General features: G+C 43.2%; 2 protein-coding genes across 4 annotated transcripts in view; both read left to right on the forward strand.

Annotated features, from left to right (window-relative positions):
* Nucleotides 1-5,461: 5,461 nt before the first annotated feature.
* LOC118100192 (glycylpeptide N-tetradecanoyltransferase 1) lies at nucleotides 5,462-10,404 on the forward strand. 2 transcript variants are annotated; one of them, XM_035144995.2, is made up of 12 exons: nucleotides 5,462-5,569; nucleotides 5,689-5,797; nucleotides 5,947-6,091; nucleotides 6,366-6,484; nucleotides 6,667-6,758; nucleotides 7,273-7,389; nucleotides 7,592-7,762; nucleotides 8,369-8,477; nucleotides 8,649-8,819; nucleotides 8,902-9,069; nucleotides 9,557-9,694; nucleotides 10,213-10,404. In XM_035144995.2, the coding sequence occupies exons 1-12, from the start codon at nucleotides 5,550-5,552 to the stop codon at nucleotides 10,234-10,236; spliced, it is 1,383 nt and encodes a 460-aa protein (XP_035000886.1). In that variant the 5' UTR covers nucleotides 5,462-5,549; the 3' UTR covers nucleotides 10,237-10,404. The 2 variants fall into 2 exon arrangements, with proteins under 2 accessions (XP_035000886.1, XP_035000885.1); XM_035144994.2 differs by having other exon boundaries at nucleotides 5,513-5,797.
* Nucleotides 10,405-12,135: 1,731 nt separating this feature from the next.
* The window catches only part of svild (supervillin d), a 42,073-nt gene continuing 30,736 nt past the window's right edge, over nucleotides 12,136-23,472 (forward strand). The window contains exon 1 of one of the 2 annotated variants that reach the window (XM_035145560.2): nucleotides 12,136-12,294. The gene's annotated coding sequence lies outside the window, so the exon portion shown is untranslated. Of the gene's footprint in view, nucleotides 12,295-12,338; nucleotides 12,563-23,472 lie in introns of those variants that run through there. The other variant, XM_047338278.1, reaches the window with a different exon arrangement.

Consider the following 23,472-nt stretch of genomic DNA (forward strand, 5'->3'; position numbering starts at 1 on the left):
TCAAATGTACATCCTCATAAACATCAAGTGTCCCTGTTGTGGATGAAAACACTTTTGGATGGTTCAGACTTTCGGACCAAAGTTGAGACAGAATTAAACCATAGAAGAAGAAGGTTTGTTCACAGTCTTTACCTCCGACATTTGAACTACGATGAAGTTGAAGTCGGTGATGCTGGTGGTAATATGATGACGATATTACAAATCAACAAAGTGAATGGTTTAATTCAGAGTTCATTTTCTCCATTCAAACAGAAACACTACTACCAGCTTGAATTTACAACACAACAACACTAATTGTTTTATTGTATGTATATTTATTTTCTTCCTTGGATCTTGGTTCTCTGTGGATTTGTCCTCTCAGCAGAGCAGTTTTCTTTCATCTGAAGGATTTGATCACTCTTCAGGTGAAAAGTGTCTCAGATTAAACTGACGTTAAAGCTCTGCTGTGTTTCCGGTTATGGACTTTCTTAATCGGCTTATTTCACACATGGTATGTTCATTTGGTCTCTAACTGGATCATCTTTATTTCTATTTAATTCTGTTTCATGTCAAGTGCTATAATCTGCAAGAGGTTTGCTTATAATGAATATGATGTAAGGCTGAAAATGATAAAACTGCTGCCTTATTAGGAAGACATTGCACTGACTTAGATTCATGTCCTGGAGAGTGAACTTTACTTAAACCATAAAACTAATATCTAATATACTTAACTTCGATACTGACCCACCTGAACCCTGAACCCTGAAAAGGGAGGGAAGTCTCCGTATTGTTAGTGTTGGAACAAACACACACGGCTGCGGACGAGATGCTGGAGGCAAAACTTTGATCAAATCCAAACAAAACGGAAGTTAAATAAATAACCGCTCCGTGACTGTGTTTCCAATGTCTTGCCAACTTTTTAATAGTCTTTAAGGTTGATAAAGTATTTGATGTGCGTTGTCTGGATGTCTTCTTTCTTGCCGGTCAAGGCTCAGTGAAATTTCGGGAAGCTGCACACTCAGCCTGGTGGAGTGTGTCGCCTCCTCTTTCTTTGGCAGGAGGAGGAAATGAGGGAAAGCAGATGAGGGAGTTGGAGAGAGAGAGACAAAGACAGAGAGATAGAGACAGAAACGCAGACAGAAAGGAAAAGTGAGATGGAGGTTGGTTGTAGATGTAATGGTCATTAATGTAATGTCAGTGTTTTCAAGAGTTATCCTCAATGTCCTTGAACCTGATGCTGATTCCTGATACTTTTAACTTTAAATGTAAGATGGACAGAAATGACAGAAATGACAGAAATCTACCACAGCCAGCTTCAGAATTGGATATTAGGCATCCATGGCAAAGTCTGGCCGAGCGGCAGAGATAACAGTATTTAACTCAGAGTGCAAAGTGAATGCAAATCCTGTTGTTGGTTCTGCTCATCAAGGCTGAAAACACAAGGCCAGATGATATTTGGCAGAACAAGGCCTTGCGATTGTATGATGAGGGACGACCCTCCAATCAGAACTAAACCAACCTTTTCATTTTCCGAGCTGTTGTCGGCACCACAGTGGCGTCCTGGCGTCTTTGATGAAAAGGCGGTGATTAGGAGCAGGGAAGCCGGGCCTGCAGCCATCCCACAGACTCGTCCTCTAATTCAACCGCACGATTTGGCTCCGAGACTAATTTACAACGTTCAGGGGGCGGAACCCACAGTTTACCTGCAATGTCACAGCATGATTTTTTGTTCTGACAGCAACAAGCAGAACACAGGATATGTTATACATCCATTTAAGTCTGTGTGTTCATTTGGAAATCCCCTGTTTGTTTGTGTGTTTCATCAACACCCTTGTGGGGACCGGGTTAGCTCAGCCTCGGGCTGCCTTTACGAGGCAGACAGTCCGTCAACATGAGTGACAAGTGAGGGGGAAATGTGGTTTAGCTCCTTTTGTTTCACTGTTTCCGCAGCCTGCTCCACAGCCCACAGGATCCATCCTTCCATTATCTATACCGCTGGTTCTTTGAGGTCCGCAGAGGAAGCTGGAGCCGATCCCAGGTGACACTGGGCGGGAACCTGGACAGGTCACCATGTTTCACAGAAATGTATAATGATATTTTGTTGTTTTGTTTGTGTTTTCCTAAATTTAGTGTAAATGCCATAAGAATACAGTAAATTATGTTTGTTAAATATTAAGCATAAATTTAAAGTTGTACTTACTTAATGGTCGTGAATGTTTAATTAATTTGGATTCTATGCAAAAATACAAAACATACACATCCTAATGCTTAATGTATGTTTTTGTATCTTATCTGTAATCCTGATTTTTGGACTGTGGGAGGAAGCTGGAGTGTCCGGAGAAAACCCACCCTGACAAAGAAAGAGCACCGAAAAAGACCTGGGAAGAACTGGGATTCAAACCGGGAACCTTCTAGCCTATAGGATGATCCTGCAAAACCATGAATTAACACAGCAAACATTTTAACTTGGGAAATAAAGTAGTTGTCGAACGCCTCTGTGGCAGTATTCCCCTCCACCATGGAATCTGACCCCCAAGGTCCATGACGTCTATGATCTGAAACTTCAGTTTATTTTGGGGGAAGAATAAAAAAAAACAATTTCTACAGTGAAATGCTCGAAAACAAAAGAAATGCAGAAGCAGTCACATAAAAAAGCAAAGAAAACAATTTACTCCCTGCCAATGACTAATCCACTGATTACTGAGGCTGGAGACAATCAATATTTAATGGCCTAATCATCCCTCTGCACTTGTTTTAGAGATATGTACAGACCGTGATGATTTATCCGACAGTCACGCCTGTCAGGAGGAATTCAGCTGTGCCGAGATAAAGAAATGTGTAAGTGAGAGAGAATGAGACGAGGACAGAACAATAAACTGAGAGAGAAATCTGAGAGTCGGTGAGTCAGAGCAACTGAAAGACAAGAGTCAGCAGAGGGAGGAAGAGATTGTCGCTCATTCATCCAATCTGGCGAAACAACAGGGTTACAGACACCGAGGAAGACGAGGGAGACGGGGAAGGAGCAGAGACAGCGAGGAGGATCTTGTTCGGCAGAGAGATCACAGCAATACTGATCTATTTACAGATTAGTAATGGTTCTGACTGAGACACACACACACACACACACACACACACACACACACACACACACACACACACACACACACACACACACACACACACACACACACACACACACATCCGCCCCTCAGCAGGGAGCAACATATAGCCACACTGCAGTTTGTTGTTGATTGGCTGTAATAGCAGTTTATTTTATTATTGTAGATGTTTGTGCACCCTCCACAGGCCATTTGAGGGATTAAGTTATATCTGTATGAATATGTAATACAGATTATTTATACACTAATCCAAAATTTGTGCCTCATCAAAATTACATGCACGAATATGCCCCTAACTGCAAGTATTTTGGACTGAGAAGGCCTGAAGCGCACAGTTATAGATAAGCCGCAGTAAAGAATGTGTTTTTCTTGTGGTTTAATTTGGAGCACTTGTTGGAGAGGAGGCGGAGGCAGACGAGATATTTATAATAGTCTGTGCCCAGAAAGCTCAGCTGTCTCTCACAGGATACACAGGTTGTGGGTTTTACTGACATGATTTCATTAATGAATTCGAGCTCGGTGCAGGAGGACTCAAGACACCGTATGAGGAGTATCCACACTACCAGGTGATCAAAGTCCTCACATAAAACCTCCTAGAAAACAGTAAAATTATGGGAAACAATGGTTGTATGGTTCTATTAAGATCGGCTCATGATGTTAACAACGTCCCCTCCTCTGGGGGAAGTGGAATCAATGCATCGAACCTTTTCAAATCCAAATGCTGAATATATGTCTGGGATTTAAGTGTGAGGAGAAATGCTCTAAATCACTCTAAAGTTATTTGATTTATTCACATGAACATGATAGAAAACATTTCATCAACATTTGAGTCCCAAAAACACGAAACTATATTTACTCACCTTCTGGATTGAATGTTTAAAATGTTTTCCACTTGGCAACAAACCAGAATAACTCAAAACAGCTCCACCACAGCAAAGACTACAAATAACCTTCGATTGGATAATTTGTCTTTTTGAATCAACAACAACAATAAAGTGACAGAACTCAACCGAAGCCAAACTACAGAGATGGAAGCTGTATGTCCATCAGTTGGTAATTTCATTCAGTCTTCACCCTCTGCCTCACTGATGCCTTCAGGCTCTGCAGCCAAGGCAGCTGTTTGACCAGGGTGGTCTTCCTGTCTTCCGCCCCTGCATCCCACGACCTGGTGCCGGAGACCACGACTAATTGGTGGAACATGTCGCGTGCTGAATTACGTAGAAACACTTGAGCCTGCAGAGGAACGTGCTGCTCTGCTCTCTGCCTCTTTTTTTTGACAAATAAACAGTTTGTGGGCTTTGCCAGGTTTACAGGTTTACATCCCGAATGGCGACAGGTGTTGGACGCATCCTTTTTCAGCTGGTATTTATCTCTGAGCGGCAGGATAATAGCACAGCGGAGGCATGAGGAGTAGAGACAAAAATAGCTGCAAGGCTGAACTTTAAAAGAAAAACAAAAAAAAACATGCTGCATCTACTTTACATTTATATTTCAGCCCAGCACACACGAATCAAAGGACACTGGGACGTTTATAGCACAAATTATTATACAGATGTGGTGGGGACAAAAGGCCCAGTGCTCTGGAGGACGCTCCCCTGATGAGGCAGCAGACAGAAGATTCCACAGGGACACTGGTAAACCTCCCCTGGGGTTCACAGAGGAGCACAAAGCAAGAGACGTCAGGGTTATTATCAGCAACAGTGATGTGAAGGAGCAGCAGGGAGAAGCTTCATTTGGTCCGACTCACAACGTTACATGTCTGAATGGAAGTTGGGAGTTGGCAGATGACGATCTTGAATAAAAAAGTCAGGATCGGTTTCAATATTTGGTTCTGAAAGTACAATTTTCTTTTTTTTTTTCATTTTCATTAATCTAGTATCCAGTCTCACTTTACCTTTTACGCTTTTAGCAGCTTGTTTCAAACTCTCCTGTGAGAGAAATGTGACTCTCTGCATATCTTCTTTTACATTTTTTGTTAAGTGGTTCTTTGTCATATTTGTTGCATAAAATTAAAGGTTACATTTGTATTAATTTGCGATGAGTTAACGGTTAAGTTGCTGAGCCTGTGTTAACTTACTGTAAATTATACTGAGATAAAGTGCTGTGGAAGAAGTGCTGGGTCTCAAACAGAAGAATATATGGGAACTCTAGAATAAGACAACCTCGTCCAATTAAATCTTCTCCCTGGATCGAGCAGATCGAGCAGCTTTAATCTGCAGCAGGGCTCTGTCCTGACCTACTGTATGAAGGCCGTGAGAAGTTACATTTAATTGTTGGTATTGTTCTCAGTTATCTGTGTGCTGGGTGGGAGCTGGGTTGGGTAACCGAGGCGGGGACTCTCCTCCCTTCGCTGCTCGCAGAGATAAGAGCTGCAAGAAAAAAAAAACCCACAAATGTGTCAGAAAACACCCCAAGATCACGCTCAGCCTCAAGGACTCGCACTCGTTTACAATGACTGATTCAAACTCGTCGTAAGTACGCCGCTCCTCTCTGTTTTCACTGAAACTGCCTGGATATCTGTGTATGTACATAGGGCTGAGTATATGTACAAGCACATGCAGGAGTGTCAGTGCATGAATATGTCCTTTAGTGATAAGACGCTGACGGAGGGCGACGGCGGCAGCCTGAAAAGGAGCAAAAAGAAGCAGAGGAAGGAAGATGCCTGGAGACCAGAGGGGCCCAGAGACCCATTTGTTATGGTTTGTGTCTTTGTCTGAGGCCATATATGCAGTGATGTGTTGACTCAGAAACTAGTACTTCTTTCTGCCAGTCACACACGACACAGATAAATGATTCTGATGATTTAAAGTTATTTTAACGACACTTTAATGACACTTTTCCGTCCCAGCTGGACTCTCTGCCGGAGAAGAAGCAGCAGGAGATCCAGAGAGCCCTCCACCTCTTCTCCGCTGGCCCGACTCTGCCCAGGACCCTGCAGCAGGCCAAGGGACATACCTACCGCTTCTGGGACACCCAGCCTGTCCGCAGACTGGGTGAGAAAATAATGAGCTGTTTCAAAATGAATCAAACTGTGAGCGTTGGAGGAGCAAATCCATCTTGTGCGTAATTTTGTGAATTTAAGTATAATATAACTTCTCTTCTCAGCAGTAGAGGCAAATTACATAATGATCTGTTTAGCATTGTAATCTTTTATTCAGTCATTATTCAGAAAACATTCATCATTTGAAATGAATAAAATGTTTGTATTGGCCAATCTTTGTTGTATTTTGATATAAAAATATTTTTTCTTTATATTTCTCTCCTCAGGCGATGACATTACAACTCACGGCCCGATAGCAGAGGCTGAAGTCAGTGTCCGCGAGGAGCCCTTCTCTCTTCCTCAAGGTTTTTCCTGGGACACTCTGGACCTGAGCAGCTCCACAGTGGTAAGTTACTTATTCTGATATACATCAGAACGTTCACACAACGCTGTCAAATCCTCATCACTCAGAGGAGAGGAACTGTTCCGTGCTCTGGAGTGAGAGTCGCACATTTTCCTGTGGTGAAATTCAGGTAAAACTGATTCACACTTACTGCAAATTCAAACCTTTTGCATCCATCATTCCAGCTGACGGAGCTTTGCACTCTGCTGAATGAGAACTACACGGAGGAAGATGACAACATCGTCAGATTGAACTTCTCTCCCGAGTATCTGCAGTGGTGAGCTGTCACTCTTCATCTCTTGATTTTTTGATATTTGCATCTTTTTTGTCTGTTACCTTTTATTAATCGTTCCATACGTCTGAGTGACTGAGTGCACTCGCTCTTCATGCAGGCAATCAGTGTTTTCCTTTTTAGCCTCTGAGGAAATTAAAGCTTTGAGTGTCTTAACAGGAGGAGATAATGTCCCCATTTCACTTTCTACTTCGACTCTCCAACATATCGAAGCAGTACAACTCTAATCTCTTTACCACTGCCATTTTTCTTCCCTGTGATCTTCTGCATGAGTGGTATCTCCACCTTTAGGGAACACTTACATCAAAAACATAATGATGTCTCCTTTGAAACTAATGCTCAAGAATCCAGGAATTGAAAGTCCTCGACCCTGAAGCTGCTCCATCCTTTCAGCTCAGTCGACTCATGCTCAATCCTTTAATTGGAAATGATTAATCACAGTTTATTGATCTACATTTACATGTATTCATCTAGAAACGCTGATGCTTCTCCTCTTCAGGGCTTTACAGCCTCCTGACTGGCTTCCCCAGTGGCACTGTGGTCTGCGAGTGGACGCCAGTAAGAAGTTAGTTGGCTTCATCGCTGCTGTTCCTGCAGACGTCTGCGTGTATGAGACGTGAGTGGCTTGTAAATAAATATATGCAAATACACATATGCATATATTTATGAGCATAATATACATGTTCATGAATATATGCAAAGATATGTGTTTATATGGAACCTGATGGGTAACATTAGTATTCAGAGCATTTGCAGACACGACTGTAGCAATTTTCCAGCAAATGTCTGAAAGCAATCGGTCCAAACGTGTTCTGCAGGCGGAGGCGGATGGTGCAGGTCAAATTTCTGTGCGTTCATAAGAAGCTGCGCCTCAAGCGGATGACTCCGGTTCTGATCAGAGAGCTCGCCAGACGGGTCAACCAGCAGGGCCTCCGCCAGGCCGTCTACACGGCCGCCGTGGTGCTGCCCACTCCTCTGAGCTCCTGCAGGTACCATAGGGTTCAGGGAAGTGAAGCCACAATCATCACTTTTAAAAAATTCACTTTTCTTGTTACAGCCACAGTTATATTTCAACATAACAGATTTTTCATGGATGATCATTTCTAGCAGCAGGTAATAATAATAAAACCATTGAATATATATATAAAGCTTAACGATGCTCAAAGAAGCTTAACACAGGTTACAAATATAGAAGAGCAAATAAAAGCTAATAACTAGAATAAAATACACATTAATTAATCACACGTTCAATCTGAAGAGGTGGATTTTGAGGAATTCTTTTGAAAGTAGACAGGTCGGTTCAATCTCTGATTTATTATCTCAATGTTTAATTTATTTTGTTTATTGATGAATCATTATTTGATTCTGTGAAGGTTCTTGAAACCAGGTTTTCAGGGGCTGTAATGTGAGGAATGAATAAAGAGAAAATAGGCCATTATCTGTTATGTTAGCTGCATCACTCTGTGCTTCCTTAATTAACATACACACAGTCATTGTTTGACAAAAACAAATATGATATTATGGGGACTACAGATGTATGTCTATATACACCAACCTTCTCTGTCCCTGTCAAATAAACAAGCTCCTTATTTCAGATGCTGGCATCGTCCTCTGAATCCCCGGAAGCTGATGGAGGTCAACTACTCGGGTCTGAGACTGAACATGAACCTGCAGAGAGCAGTTAAGTTCCACCGGCTACCTGAGGTGAGTGAGTGCTGCCACCAAGAGACGAAAACATGTCAGTGCCACATCAAACTCTGGCCCCAAAAAACAATGATCACAATATTGGACAAAGATGAACCCAAAGATTGTTGCGTCCTTGTTGCACTCACTGAGAGGATTGTGTTTTTTGTCCTTCCTCTCTTCTTCTCCAAGGTGACAAAGACAAAAGGTTTGCGCCCTATGACCCTAAAAGACGTAGCGGGGACACATTCACTTCTCAAGACCAACAGCAGCAAGTTCCAGCTCAGCTCCATCCTGTCTCTGCAGGAAGTGGAGCACTGGCTGCTGCCACGGGAGAATGTGATTGACACCTACGTGGTGGAGGTCTGACAATTACAGCATCTTCACTTTAAATGTCTTTGTTGAGGGGAACAGCATTAAAATCTATTCTCCTCCTCACACTCAGGCTGATGGTGGTACCCTGACAGATGTGGTGAGTTTCTACAGCAGCTCCTTCAGGGTGCTGAATCACCCGGTGCACACTGACCTGAGAGCAGCTCACCTCCTGCACGTGGCCTCCTCTGCCACAGACCTGACGGACCTCATGGAGGACGCATTGGTCCTCGCTAAATCTGTGAGTGCGATTAAACACCACATCAATTTGAGGGTTGATGTAGCAGACGCGTGTTCAGACGCTGAAAAGCTACTAATGGATTATATATTACTAATTAACGTCCTCAACCCTTTGATATGTAGAACTTACAATATTCACGTATCCACACCCGACGACCTGCGATTGATTTTGGATTTCTTTTCCCCCGAACTTACATAAATTACGCAATCAATTAGCAAAGAGTTCAAACTGACATTGATAACTCTAAACCTTATTGACCCCTGTGTTAATGAGAAGGGGTTTGCACCAAATTGCACACACTCAGAAAAATCAGTCTCTTAAACATCCGTTGCTTTTTTTTTATCAAGTTACACGAATTATACTCAAATACATTTCTCATAATGTTAAAGAAAGTGAAAAACATTTCTGAAACAAACAGACGAAAACTCAGTTGTGGTTATTGACGTGTTTTTCTCTGTATGACCACAACGTGCATGTCCTTCCATAGAAAGGCTTTGACATCTTCTCTGCTCTGGATGTGATGGAGAACAAGGATTTCCTGGAGAGGCTGAAGTTCAGCGTCAGTGACAGCAGCCTTCACTACTACCTGTACAACTGGATGTGTCCTAATATCAGTCCTGACAAGGTAACGGTTACTGCAACGTCAGCGCCCATCAAGACACAGTTATAAAGCCTGTAGACATGTGAGATTTGGCCCAAAAGCTTTGAATTTTATCCTAAAAGTTTATCATCCTGTGCTCCTGCATATTGAACCATTGGTCATTTTAAGCAGCTTTTATGAAATACATATGTGGAAATAGCTTTGCTGAAACACATGAAACTGAGAAAGAGAGCTTGAAAATAGTTTTAGATGAGACGAGCTGCTGAAATGCCTAAATGTCTAATCCTGATTTATAATGCTGCACTGAGAGGCTGAAGGAAATTAATTCACTGCAGCTGAAAAATCACTCAGAAACACATCAAGCCTCAAAACACAGAGAGCAAAGGTAAAGAGCTGAAACACAAAGTGCAGCACTGATGCAGGACCCTTTGTGGAAAACACATTTTCAGCCTCATAAGTGTTGCACTCGGCCGGGATGATGATTGTGTGTGATAGCTGTCAGTCGTCAGTGATTCATGCTGACGGGGGTGTATGTGTTGCAGGTGGGTTTAGTGCTGCCCAACTAAGAGAGATGAAGAGATGAACAGACCACAGCGACCGGCAGGACAGTGGAAATCAAACTGCATCAACGGCAGTGAATAAACCTCTAAAATATAAACTGCTGAGCTGCAAAAAACACACACTGGGAAAATCCATGCAAACGCAATAAAGATAAAATTCCATCGGTAAATACATTCATCATGTGGCTGTCAGTTACTCACGGGGCTCGGCACCTCTGCAACGGGAAAAAAATATCATTTCAGACGAGACGGAAAATGGAGAGAAACTAATTCCTGCGGTTCAGAAAACGCTCACGTCAGTTTGTTACTGTGTATTTCACCAGACAATTTGTACAACTGGTAGTGACATGACACTTAATATTAGTGGGAGCAATACACAAATGTGATTAGAGAACAAAGTCATTAATCCTTCTATCTCACACACACACACACACACACACAATCTAATAAATGTCAATACAATCCAATTTCCGTTTGCATGCTGCAGATACATCATTTTCAATACAATCTCACCTAGACATGTTATTGATATAAAATGTATGTTTACGACGTTGTTAAATTCCACAAATCCAAATTAAATCTATATTTCAATCTGCAAAAAAACCCCCACAAAACATATTTCTGTCCTCTTCTCACCTTTTTCATGCGTCAGATAAACCCTGTAAATAACAATTTGTTGATTATTGACTAAATCCACCCCCTGGTGTTTTAGTGAAAAGTCAAGTTACAGCATCTGAATTACTTTTTTTCTTTGGTTTATATCATACAACAGCCACTGAGTACTACTATCTGTCATACATGTACAACTTCATTTGAAAACAGCATAATACTGTGAAGCCATGAGGTACATACGTTGCCTGCAGTGCCTAAATACGTCCACCAGGAGGCCCTGCGACACCAACATGAGAGTTTCACTGTGAGCATTGTTCAGAGGAGCAGTGAATCTCAATTTGCATTCATATTTGAATGTGTAAGAAAATTACAAACATGTTTGTTTCCTTGTGTTGTTCAGTGACAAAAAATAAAGACAGAGGAACAAAGAGGGGTAGATAATATGCCAATAAATATATTTCTTATTAAATTTCCCTCTGGATCAATAAAGTATCTATCAGTAAATTCCTGCTACGTGCTGTAGAACTCATTACTTTATACAAAGAGGTGTGTCTGGCTGTTATTCACCAAACGCTCACTGTTTGTTTCTGTGTACTGCAAAACAATTCAACATCACCACAACCTACGTCCTGTAAATGAGCCCGAAGTTGAGTCAACACCTCTGAAAAACATTTTCACCACAAACTTAACATCACAGTAATACACTTTGATGTGGTGTTTACTGCAGGACTATTGTTTCGCCTGCGTGTACCTAATAAACTGACTGCTGGGTGCACACTATGTTTTATTATAATGCAAAAATAAGAAACACTGGTGATAGTGATGATGAGGACGATGGTGATGATGATGACCATGATGATAAAGATGATGACGTGATGCGGATGATGATGACCATGATGATGACCATGATGATGAAGGTGATGATGTGATGTGGATTCAGTGGTTTCAATGGCGATGAAGATGATGACGAATGTTATGATTACAATGATGATTGTGTATTTCCTCATAGCGTGGTATCATCTCTTGTTTCTAGTTTTTCTTCTTTGCATTATTTCAAAGAATATTATGTTTTCATTAATTAAGTTTATTAAATATAACACATACATATTTAAAATCAAAAATAGAAACTGTCATAGTAAGCTACTTTCCCTTGTGTGGATGTTACCACGTCTCGACTTTTTAAAAACATAAACATAAACTCCACAGTCAGCCAAAGGGGGCGTTTACCGGAGGCACGTGAACGCAGCACGGCCCCTGCGGACCAATGAGAATCGAGGGATGGTTTTAAAGTTTGAAGCTTCTCCGGAGCAGGGGCAGCTCCTCTCGTCGATCTCCCCGCCGCCGCTGCACCCTGACCCGGCCTGGACGGAGCCGTGTCTCCCCCCCTCTCCTCTGTCTCTCTCTCTGTCTCCTCATGCGTCCAGAGAAGTGATTCCTGTGAACAACACGAGGGTGCGTTTGTTTTCCTCTTCCTCTGTTTCCATTCCCCCTCGCGCTCACACTCCGGGCTCCAGGTTGACGCTTTGCTCTCGAGGCGAACTTTTCCCCCAGAGACGGGTTTTCTTGTTTTGTTTGAGCAGCTGTGCATCATGTGCGGGTGAAGTCCTTCATGGCCCCCGGAGCTGCAGGTTGGCTGGTTCCTGCTCGCTCCCTGTTGGTGGATTTGATTTTCTCTCTGCAGACTCGAGCTGAAACTGTAAACTTCCTGTGAACATGGCAGGTACGTGACGGGACGTTTGAGGAAATGCTGCACGCGAGGATGTAGTTTTGTGTCGTAACGCAGACAGTAAGTCATGTCTGCTGTCATTGAAGTCGTCGGTGTGGTCAGTGCACAGTAAACACACTGGAGGCAATGCTAACTTAACTCAACCTAACTTAACTAACTCACTTAACTTAGTCAACGTTACTTAGATATATACATTTTATTTTGACATTTTGTCCGGTATAGATGATTATCGCGATAAATGTCACATTACGGTTTCTCTTAAAGGGACAGTTCACCCCCAAACGTGAAAATTCACTCATCGTCCTCTCACCACTGTGCTGATGGGGGGGTGGGGTGGGGGAAGTGTTTGAGTTCCCAGAACACTGTTGGAGTTTCAGGGGTAAACAGTGTTGCAGCCAAATCCAATACAATTGAAATGCATTGTCTTACTTAGGGATGGGCGGTAAGATGAAAGTTTTCATATTGTCGATTTCGATAATTATCGCAATATATCTATATTTTTTTTCTTTTAAGCTTAAATACTGCTTCTTTCTCCTTAATGAAGGTTGTGGTTTTAAATTCTTTATGAGAGGAGAATAAGAAATAGCAAAACCTCTTATAAATCTGTTATAGTTCAGTTATGTGTTGTACTTCCTCACTCCTCTTGCACAATGCATATGCAAAAGATGAATATATATACATATATATGACTTTTTTAATATTGTGATGATTACTGATATTGTTTGGCTGCCCAGACCTACTCTCATCCACTGAGTAGAGCTGAGTAGAGCTGAGTCACTCAAAACCCAGAGCGGCCCCTCTGTAAACAGTCACCAAGACCCAGTGGGTGTGTGGTGACCGTGTGGTGCAAAAACCACCTGTGAAAACAAAGCATGAGAACACGTACTATCTGCACCATAAAGACTGCAGCAGTGTCACCATACACTCTATAGATTATGTAAGTTGGCACGGAATAGTTAAGAATCAAAGTCATGTTTATCTGTGTCAAAGTGCTGCGGCTGTGCAAACACACTGCACACACACACTGGATACTGTGTACACCGAGATGGATGTTTGATTTCTTTTTGAAATGCTGTGTCTGTACTGAGGTGCAGCCCGTGTGTTTATACACTGTCATTTCTCCCAGCAGTCATTGTCCTTATGTTTTCTCCTGGACACGACTCCAACCACCTGCCAAATATTGTCATTTTACACAATATCTTGAAGATTTATCCCACATTCATTTCGGTTACCTCCTTCCTTCCATGTCAGTGCTATCAATCATTTTAAGAGTAGTTCTTTTCTCAAGTGCTGAATAGAATCAAACTCAGTGAAGCTTTTTATCCGAGGGTTATGCTGTTTGAGGCTTGCCAGGCTGTAATTTTCCCCCTTGCAGTGGCCTGTGTCACAACAGGCTTCCTAAGACCGTCCTCAGTTAGCTGGTGTTGAGCAAGAGACGAGAAGAAAAAAAAAGAATGCAAATCTTGATAAGACATACTAATTGTGTGTGGGGCTGTCAGGACAGTACACGTTTGTGTTGCGCTGTAGCTCGTTGCAGAACAGGACACGCTGCTGTTGTGCGATTTGGGGGAAATAACCGAAAGGTTGACGGAACATGCTCAGGGAGTGGCTCCCGTCACGCTTCCTTTTCTCTCCCACCTGCATGATCCTGCTGCTCTTTACCTGCCTCTTCTGTCGGACCGTGTAAAGACCCCAAACAAAGACACACACACGCTCCATTGGGGTTGAGCAGAGTGTCATGCGTTTGTCTTGAGCGATAGCATTCACCTGAACGCAGGCTCGTGTCAGACTGGGGGGGTGGGGGGCGCTGTGTGTTGCGCCTGCAGGGATCTTGTTATTCGACACTGACGAGAGGGCGGAGGAGCTCCGGCTGCAGGGACTTGTCTTTGTCTGCACTGGAACATCAACTTGTTACTCGCGTTTTCATGAATGCGACTATGGATCAAGTTTCATTTGCTTGATCACAAACATCATGAAAACAATAGCAGGGGAGTGCAAAGGTCTGAATCTCAACTTCAAAATGCCTCCTGCGCCTTTTCTATACAATGGTCATGCATTTTATTGAAGTTGTAGCTCGTCCACTTTTATCTTAAATAAATAGTTTAATCTGAATTGAGCGAGTATCTGTACTGATTCAGTGGCCCACTCTGTGTGTTTTCTGACTAATTTGCAGAGGCCGTCAGGGGACTTCCCCTCGTATTACAGCATCAGAGGGATTGAACGTCTCTCATTAGGCCTTTTTGTTTTGCACATTGTGCTGCTGTTTTGCCAGCATGCTCTCCAAAAACAGTGTTTTTGGAATAAATGCACATCCCACAGGGTGTTGCTTGGCTGAGAAGCAGTTAAAGGGATGTTAAAAAACAATCTATTTTAAATTGCGATTGTAACTTGGATTTATATGGGTAATTTGGGCTTTTTAACAAGGCGCTGAAGGCGAGAGGCCAAAAAGAAGTGAACTTGTGCACCTGTATTGACTCAGTTAAGCCTGAAATTAGAAGCTAACTACTTTAATATCTATTGTGGATGGCTGTAGTGACGCCTAAACATACCTTCAGTCGTGAACTGTCTTTACTAAAGCCCCTTATATTATGCATTTCTACACCTGGTGACATTAAAACCAGTCGTCAGATATGAACTCCGGAGAATGTCCCGGAAAATTGGGTCCGGACATTCTCTGGAGTTTGCCTGTCTCACATGAAGAACGCTGCAGGGGATTATCCAGGTCGGACATGTTCACATCAGCAAGAAAATGTCATGCGTGGGTAGAGAATGCAGGAGGAAGGACATGGGAGAAAAAATCTGATACTCAAATCATGTTTTTCTGTGTAAACAACTCACACCAGCGACTCTCGAATTCAGCTTTCTTTCCAAGTGGACATCTTCGTCAGCGTCTTCTACAAGTATGTTATTTTGCACTCTGAGATATTTAACATTTTACTGCTGTATCCTTACATGGACTCAGTTGGATATTTTCCAGACGTTTTACTAGAGGACTGGCAGGAAAAGTTTCAGAAAATGTCCAGAAATCAGCGCATTTCTGAAAACAGCACAAGTGAAATGGTAAGAGTTCCTCTCAGGCCCCTTTTCCTCTTGTCTTCGTATTCAATGCTTAGTGACCGCACTGTATATTAAGAAGACTTAGGAACCACTTGAAAGTGTTTCCTTCTGTCTCATTTGTAATATAATTCCATAGTGAAGCTCTGAAGATGCTTAGCACATTAAAAGGGAAGACCACATTTATTTATTAGCGTTGCATGTGGTCGGTGAGACATAAGTCTTCTGCACAGTGCTCAGTCTTGCACAGTACCTGCTTGCATTACTTAACAGTTGAGTAACATACATCAGCTGAACTGCAAAAACTTGGCTGCAAACAAGTGGAGGCACTTAGACCCTCCCACTCAGCCCCATCTCATCTCTCCGCTCTCTCCAGGTCGGAGCCAACCCCTCTCCGGAGGCTTTAATGTCGGCTACTCGGCCAAGAAGTTCCTGCAGTGCAAATATTTACAAAAAGCAGAAGGGATGTGACAATGTGAGCAATAGGAAATCCACAGGGAGGAGTACTCGGGGTTACCCTCAGGCTAATCTCCACTAAGACATATTTATAAACTCCGCTAGCAGTTAGGGTGGACCGCTTCCAGCGTTGACACCGTGATGCTAACTGTATTTGGACAGCGACTGCACAGCCGAGGCTCACTTCAGTGTCATCTTTAACCAGCGTATTATTTGCGTGGCATATAAACATATGGTTATACTTCTGACGTTCATTTGATTTGTGCACGTGTAATAGTTTCCATGCACAGGGGCAGCAGCACAAGGCCTCTCTCCGTTGCCAGAGCTGAATTTCATCTGACACCATCGTCAAATCTGAATCAAATATCCGAGGGTGTTTTTGAATATAAAACAAGAGGGTTTATGCAAAGTCCTTTCTGTGGAGTCACAGATGTTGCCATGAAGCATCCATTAATTAAAATGCCTACAAATAACCGTATCTTAGGTGGTAAACCATATGTAGGGAAAGGATCGTGTTGAATTTATCCTACAGGGACAAGTTTACAGAGCAAATCTAAATAATGCTTTCCCTTTTCCCTCTTACATGTTTATTTTAATTGTATGTGCGGTCGATATCTTGAACAATAGTTCCTGCGTCATACATGATTCTGCTCTCGTGCCACTAAGGGATTTGAGGAACCAGTTGCACTGTAAGGTTGAATTCAGATTAGTTGATCTTTCACAACAGGGGTCATTCTCTGTCCACTTCTCACAAAGATCATTTAAACTAATAATAATCATTTGTTTGTTCAATGTGAAGCTACACCCTGCAGCTAAGCTTAGCATAAAGACTGGGAACAGAAGCTAACAGTTATCCTAGCTCCGTCCAGAGGCCACAGAATTTGCTTAAAGCTCATTTACACAAACATTATGACCATGCTTATTTGTTTTGCTCTTCTTTAATGTCATATGAAGCAGCAGAACATTCTTCTTTTCCATCCGTCTGGCTCAGTGTTGCGTACCCTTACTGTTAATACTCCATCTTTCAGCCATGACCCATCCCCCTCAAGCTCGGAGACCCCCTGAACCCCCTCCACCCCCTCCACCCTCTGCTCGGTAGCATTCCAGCTGGCCAGATGGTGTCTGCTCCGCACAGTGGACACCAGAGAGCGGAGAGGGCGAAGCCCCGCAAGCAGGATTCTCTGGATGAGACATTCCACTCCACTGATCCCGACCCCTCCTCACGTCGCCCCCTCTCTGTCCAGGCTTGTCTGTGTCCTACTGATGGTCGTTCTGAGGATGAAGACCATGTCTATAAGTCGTTGACAAGGGGAAAGATCGCATTAGGGGGTTTCTAGGGCAAGACGGCTCTGTAGTTAGAAAAAACACATATTTGTATTTAGCGCACAATTTCTTGTAGAAAGACTTGGGAGTTTATGACATGTGCACATGTACATACTTACAAGTTCACATATTTCTGTATAATTAAACATGCCATAAGTCTTCTCTGTTACATATGCTCCTCTGGTAGCTTTTGAATCTAGCTTTATCGTACAAGACTGTATGTTATTGCAGAGTTGATATAAAGTGGCTGCAGGAAAAAGTCAAATAAAAGCTGGATTTAAGAACAACTTCAACAAAACATCGGTTCTCTTCAAAGGGACTGGCCTCGTTCAGCTTGAAAAATTAGTGGGGAAGCTCTGATTGAGGGTCCTGGTAACTGCTTTCGTCAGTTTGCACATTTTTTTGCTCTGTTTTCGTCAAAAGTCTGCAAATGATATGCACATGAAGTGTTGCTGGCAGGGAGGCGGTGCTTTCCATAATGTTGCTGTACAACAAAGAGCAGAGATTGGTGTGAGCTTTAACTGCTACAGTATATCTGTCCCATTTAAAAACCCTATGTGGGTGTTGTTAGTTTCTGGCCCATGTTAACTCTTTGAAACGCATCCAATTTAGCACATTGTGTGTGTGCATGCATGTGTGTGTATTACCCCCCGAGCTATAACCCACCCCTCCTGTTCACCACTCCCCTCCTTGTTGGAGAGCCTTTGTGTGTGTGTGTGTGTGTGTGTGTGTGTATTCCTGTCGGCCTGTTTTCACCATTCTTCAGCTTGAGGTTTTTTTTTCTTCTGCTGTGTGTTTCTGCGAGAGTTTGCTTGTTTGCTTTCCCATACGTCACATTTAATGACTCCTTTGAATGCAGCAAACAGAGCGCCGGAAGTCCAGGGGACAAAGAGCTGGCCTGTAAAAGGAAAGAGGGAAAATATACCCGTGCTCTTCTGTCTTTAACCTCAGAGCTTTGTCGGGACTGAACGACGTAAGCCGCCACCGCCGCCGCCGCCGTCTTCTCCTCAAAGGTTTCATGGAGGGGAAGCAGCATTCTTTCTTTGCCCGGTGGCAGCGGTAGTCGGCCTCAAGCAGGTCCGAGCAGTTTTTACAGTGTCAGTTACTGAGGAGAAGCAGAGTGCAGGCATGAGTACCCGGGGGGGTGTTGTGTCAACTGCCTTTCGGGTGACTGGCTACAGTCAGCGGGACTTCTGGTAAAAGGGATTTGAGGGACTTTGTGTCTGTGTGAGAAAAAAGAGGGGGGAGATGGAGAGAGGGAGAGGGAGAGATGAAGATGGATTAGTCTCTGGCCCTGTTTTTTGCTCCATCCTCCTCAGTCTCTGCAGCGGCAGCAGATCGTGTCCCCGCCCCTCCGACCCCCATACCACCAGACTGGGGCCCCTTGGCACAGTGGAGACACATGCCCCACAAAGCCGTCACATCCACCCCCCGCCCATCGCCCCCACAGAGCCCATTCTCTCCAGCGCCCTCTCCGTCTCCTTTTACTCTTTCCCTGTGCTCCGACCTCTGCAGCTCTCCCTGGTGCCCACCCTTTGCTTCTTTTCATCCTCCCCTTACCTTTTGTATCCTCCTCCTCCACCCCTCCATACTCTCCTTCCTCTTGCCTCTGCTTTTCCTTCCTCTGGCATTTCCACTCCTTCTCACCCAATTTCTCTCTCCTCCACCCCTGGCAGCTCAAAGCCAGGGAAGGGTTGAAGCTCTCTATTAGCGGAGGCCCGTTTAACAGGCTAGAGTGTTGTCAGCTTCGACAATTGCAATTAAAAAGGTTGTGTTGCCCCAGTGGTTGCAGGCACTGTACTTTAAACGCCTTAAACGGTAAAGGATTGCTTTTTAATGAGAAACACATTGGTCACTCAGTATGTGGTTGATTGTTGTGCAAGGGGGGGGCTTGAAAAACAGTGAGACACACCCTGGACCCAGCTGTTTTCTGGTGCATCTGTTTGGTTGAATAGATCGGCATGAAGCTGATGCTTCAGAGTCCAGTACGTGGAAGAGGGAGTTATTGGATTAGGGACCAGTGACCCATACCCAGGGCTATCTGTTTTCAATGGCTGGTCACATGACCTAGTTGCAGTCGCACACACCCATGCATACAAACATGCAACATACTGTATACTGTAGGAAACATGGCTGTAATATTTGAACTATTAGTCAACATTTGCTTGGTATGACAATTCTTCTGGATGCATTTTGAACAGAATAACTATAAATAAGATTCTTATTGTGACTCCCTTCCTACAGAGATCTGGGTTAGATAGGGATCCACACAACGTGACCAAACCTCAAAGCAAGGAAGTCACTCAGATATCCTGTGCAGGGAAACTCTCGCTTGCCTCTTTACTGAAGACCGCACTTGATACTTCCATCTTTTGTTTCGCTCCTTTAGGTTTCCTGAACACGGCTCAAGGTTTCTCAGAACTTTACCAGCGAAAAGAATCGTCAGTCTGTTTTAACCCTGGCACCTGGTGTTCTCTGCCGGAGCAAAGTTTCCATTCTCCACCTTCTTCCCTCAGGAAAACTTTGTGTCAGGAGTTTGGCTGTATCTTTAACTGCCTCCTCTCTTTTTGGGCAGCAAGGGAACGTTGATGTTGAAGTCTCTCTGATGCTTGTGGTTACTTTATGTGGATTCTTGAAGGTTTCCTGTGGCAAAACTTTGTCATAATTGTTGCAGCCGAAGAGACACAGTGTGTAGTGTCCTTTTCAAGTGTGGGTACAACTTTACTGAGGTGGATATTCTAAACCAAATGAGAAGCATCAGAGGGGCGATGCATATCCTGCATGTGTTGAATATTCTCCTAATCGGGCAATTTTAACTTGACTAAAAATTATGTAATAATGTCATTATGTCATTGTGACATCATGTGGAACATCCTGCCTGGCCAGCTGCCTCTGTGACCTGATCTTAGATAAGTGGAGGAAATCGATGGGTGGACGGATGATTGACGGAGGATTGGTCGTGTCTATTGTCCCATAAGATGCAGAGGTGCCTCATTTTTTAACTACATGACCTCACACGATGGAGTATAACTTTTTGATTGATATAAGCTTTAGCTTGTCTCTTGGGAAATTTGTTTTCCGGACCACATTGTCGTCTTTCACCTTTGACCAGTCGCCTCCGAAATGTTGCTGAATGTCTGTCCATGTGTTTTTTATCACACATACTTAAGGATAAAGATGACGACTGATGGGAGACTCTCAGGAGAGTGGAACTGAAATAATGCTGAATAATCAGACATGTTGTACTCAGCTCTATATGTTCCATTAGTGCTGTGAACCCTGTCATTACATTGAAGACGTGTAAAGAGCTATTGGTTTTGTGGTAAAACTCAAAGTCAGACAGTCTGTCCTGTCGGAAATGTTTGCTAAACAGAGCTTACATGCACATTGCTTACGGTCATGCACCAATGAAGTGAGCAGGGTATTGCTTTGCCTCCACAAGCTTCAGTTTGTGTGTGTTTCTCACTTCTTGAGAAATCGCTTGATCAAGATCTCTTACCTTTCCCATGAAAATCCACTGTTTATGATTTGGGGCGTATCCTGCATTCCTCCTCTGTCCTCTTGTGTGGAAATGTGATTTCAGGAAAACACTGCCGGTCTTCAGGTCAGCTATTTCCTCTGAGGCAGCTTCCTGTCTCGTCCTTGTCTTGGAATGAGTCAGTGGGTTAATGTGTATGTGCTCCCAATTGATCTGGGTGACAGATATTCGTTTCCAATAAGCAGCCGGCTTCCCGTTGCTTCACCTGTGTAGTGCATGAGCTTATAGGATATATGGGCAAGAATGAAATCGTTAAACTTAACTAGTATCGTTTTCTATAGTTCATCAGGTTAAAACAAACCTTCAGCAAGTTTAATTTGAACCACTGCACCCAATTTGTCATAGTTTTCCTTCTTTAACAGTTCATGTTGAGCTTTTCTTTGCTTTGCATTTCTTTATGCCTGGTGCACAAGTATTCACATTAAAGTCTGTGTAAGGCAGTAATACATTTGAATGATAACAATTAGAATTCAAAACCCTAAAAAACAAACAAACAGCCGCACCCACGAAGGGCGAACATGAAGGAAGTTGAACTTCCAAATATGGTTCGTGGTAAGGGTGCGGTTTAGACGCTGCAAATGCTGTTAACAAATGACTGCTGCAATGATGATGGGCGTGTTCGAAGGGGGCGTGGTGTTGAGTCTGCCCGGCTGCAGCTGGAGCCTTCTCACAGAAATTGGCAGGAAATGGGAAAATAAACCCAGTGAGACTGAGTGAGAGACAGAGACGACAAGACTGAAGTTCATTGTTTAAGTTCAGTGTCCAAATCATGAAGCTGCTGCATGTAAGGTTGAACAGGAGCGTTTCATTTCTGTTGATGTAGAGATCCTATAACATATTGTGCAACAAACATTTATATTGCATATATACACTAAAACAAGAGAGAGAAGACGTTTGTGATTGTCACTTTATCCAGAGTCACGCAGCCCTGCTTTGTGCACAGAGGGATATTGAGAGAACTAATTGTCTGCTGCACAACAGGGCTTTTCAAATAGTGAATTTTTGCAAACTTTCTTTCGTGCATCTTGTGTCTAAAGGCTGTTCTCACCTTTGGGTTAAATCAAAGCTATAGCAGGGCATTTGCAGTTGCAAGGGATCAACATCCATTGTAAAATCATATGAAACTAGAAAAGGCACCCAGCAGAGAGCATACACCTCCGCCCAGGCCCGACAGTTCAATTCAAAGAAGCTGCAGGACATTTCACACACCATCAGTCCTGTGACCGCCTCGAGTGTTGACACTTCTGCATTTGTGGTATATTGCAGTTGTATTATGTGATCTAAAGTAACTCCTATAGTCCTCTGTGGTGTTTGCAGAGAAGTAGTTTGACAAACTGAGACCATCACAGACTTCTCACTGGAAATCGTCCAATGCTCTCTCGCTGCCAGTACCCATCCCGTCCCTCGAGACGAGTTTTTTTCCAAGTTGATGATCAACGTTTCCTGATTAACCGAGTTTTATGAAGGAGGATATGGAGCACGGTCAGGAAGTGACACATGTGGCCTGTGTTGAGACAGATCTTCCTCTCGTAGCCAGTATCAACTCCCAGCGGGCAACACAAGGTCAGAGACCACAGTGACTGGAAATGGAGGATTTGGTTTGTTTACATGCCCTAGAGGAGCAGAAATACTATCGCCTGCATGAATTAGCGAGTAGGACTGGTCTGACTGCATACTGGGCAAGACACGTGCCCTGTCGTCAGTGTAACAAAAGACATGCGTGAGCGCAGATATTTTTTTTTTTTGTCATGTGTGCATTGACGAACACCTCCGACGTGATGAATGACATCAGCACTTTACATTAGGTCTCATTCTGAATCCTGCTCAGGTGTTTTCTGTTCCTGCTTAATCCACTTTCTAAAGAAATCCCTATAAATAGGAAATGATACCTGATCCATCGTGGCTGTGTAAATCGGCCACTAAAACAATTTTATTCGGGTGAGTTCACGTTCGCTGATAGGCGTGATGATTTTTAAAGTATGACTCACATCTGTGTTTTCAGTCCCCCCCCCTGGTTGCTTAAAATAACTGAGGCAGCTTCCAAACAAAGCAGCCTCGATGTTCTGGGTCTCCAAGGACCATCTTTGGCATACTGTTGTTTAGCACTCCTTATATAGGTAATGACCTGGGTGAATTATGTAAGCTTGTGCTTTGGTCCTGAAATCAACATCCAGAATCTGGATCATTTTGCCTTCATAAGGTAATTCACAGGCATCGGAGTGACACTGAGGAGAAACTCTGAAGCTAAGGACGTCTGCATCTGTTTGTATTGAGGAAACGGCTGTTTGCCAAAGTCGGGTCAAGGAGCATCACAATATACTACTGACTCAATTTTGGATTTGTACTTTTTTTTTTTACCATGATATTAAATTGACTCTACAAATAAAACAAACATTGTTCGAAACTCTGTAACTTCTTATTAGGCCGTGGAGCTCCTGAAGCAGTGAGGCTGCTTTACAATGGCACGTAACTCCTTTTAAACAGCTGAACATGTTAAGCACAGTTTTCCTCCCTGCATAACATAAACCAAATA

The sequence above is a fragment of the Hippoglossus stenolepis genome, chromosome 21, assembly GCF_022539355.2.
Source record: "Hippoglossus stenolepis isolate QCI-W04-F060 chromosome 21, HSTE1.2, whole genome shotgun sequence".
NCBI classification, from domain to species: Eukaryota; Metazoa; Chordata; class Actinopteri; order Pleuronectiformes; family Pleuronectidae; genus Hippoglossus; species Hippoglossus stenolepis.

Excerpts from the sequence above, each read along its gene's own strand:
- LOC118100192 (XM_035144994.2), top strand. The coding sequence starts at position 5,642 with ATGTACAAGCACATGCAGGAGTGTCAGTGCATGAATATGTCCTTTAGT. Across the intron at positions 6,092-6,365 it reads CCAGCCTGTCCGCAGACTGG|GCGATGACATTACAACTCAC; the intron begins GTGAGAAAATAA and ends TTCTCTCCTCAG. Across the intron at positions 7,763-8,368 it reads ACTCCTCTGAGCTCCTGCAG|ATGCTGGCATCGTCCTCTGA; the intron begins GTACCATAGGGT and ends TCCTTATTTCAG.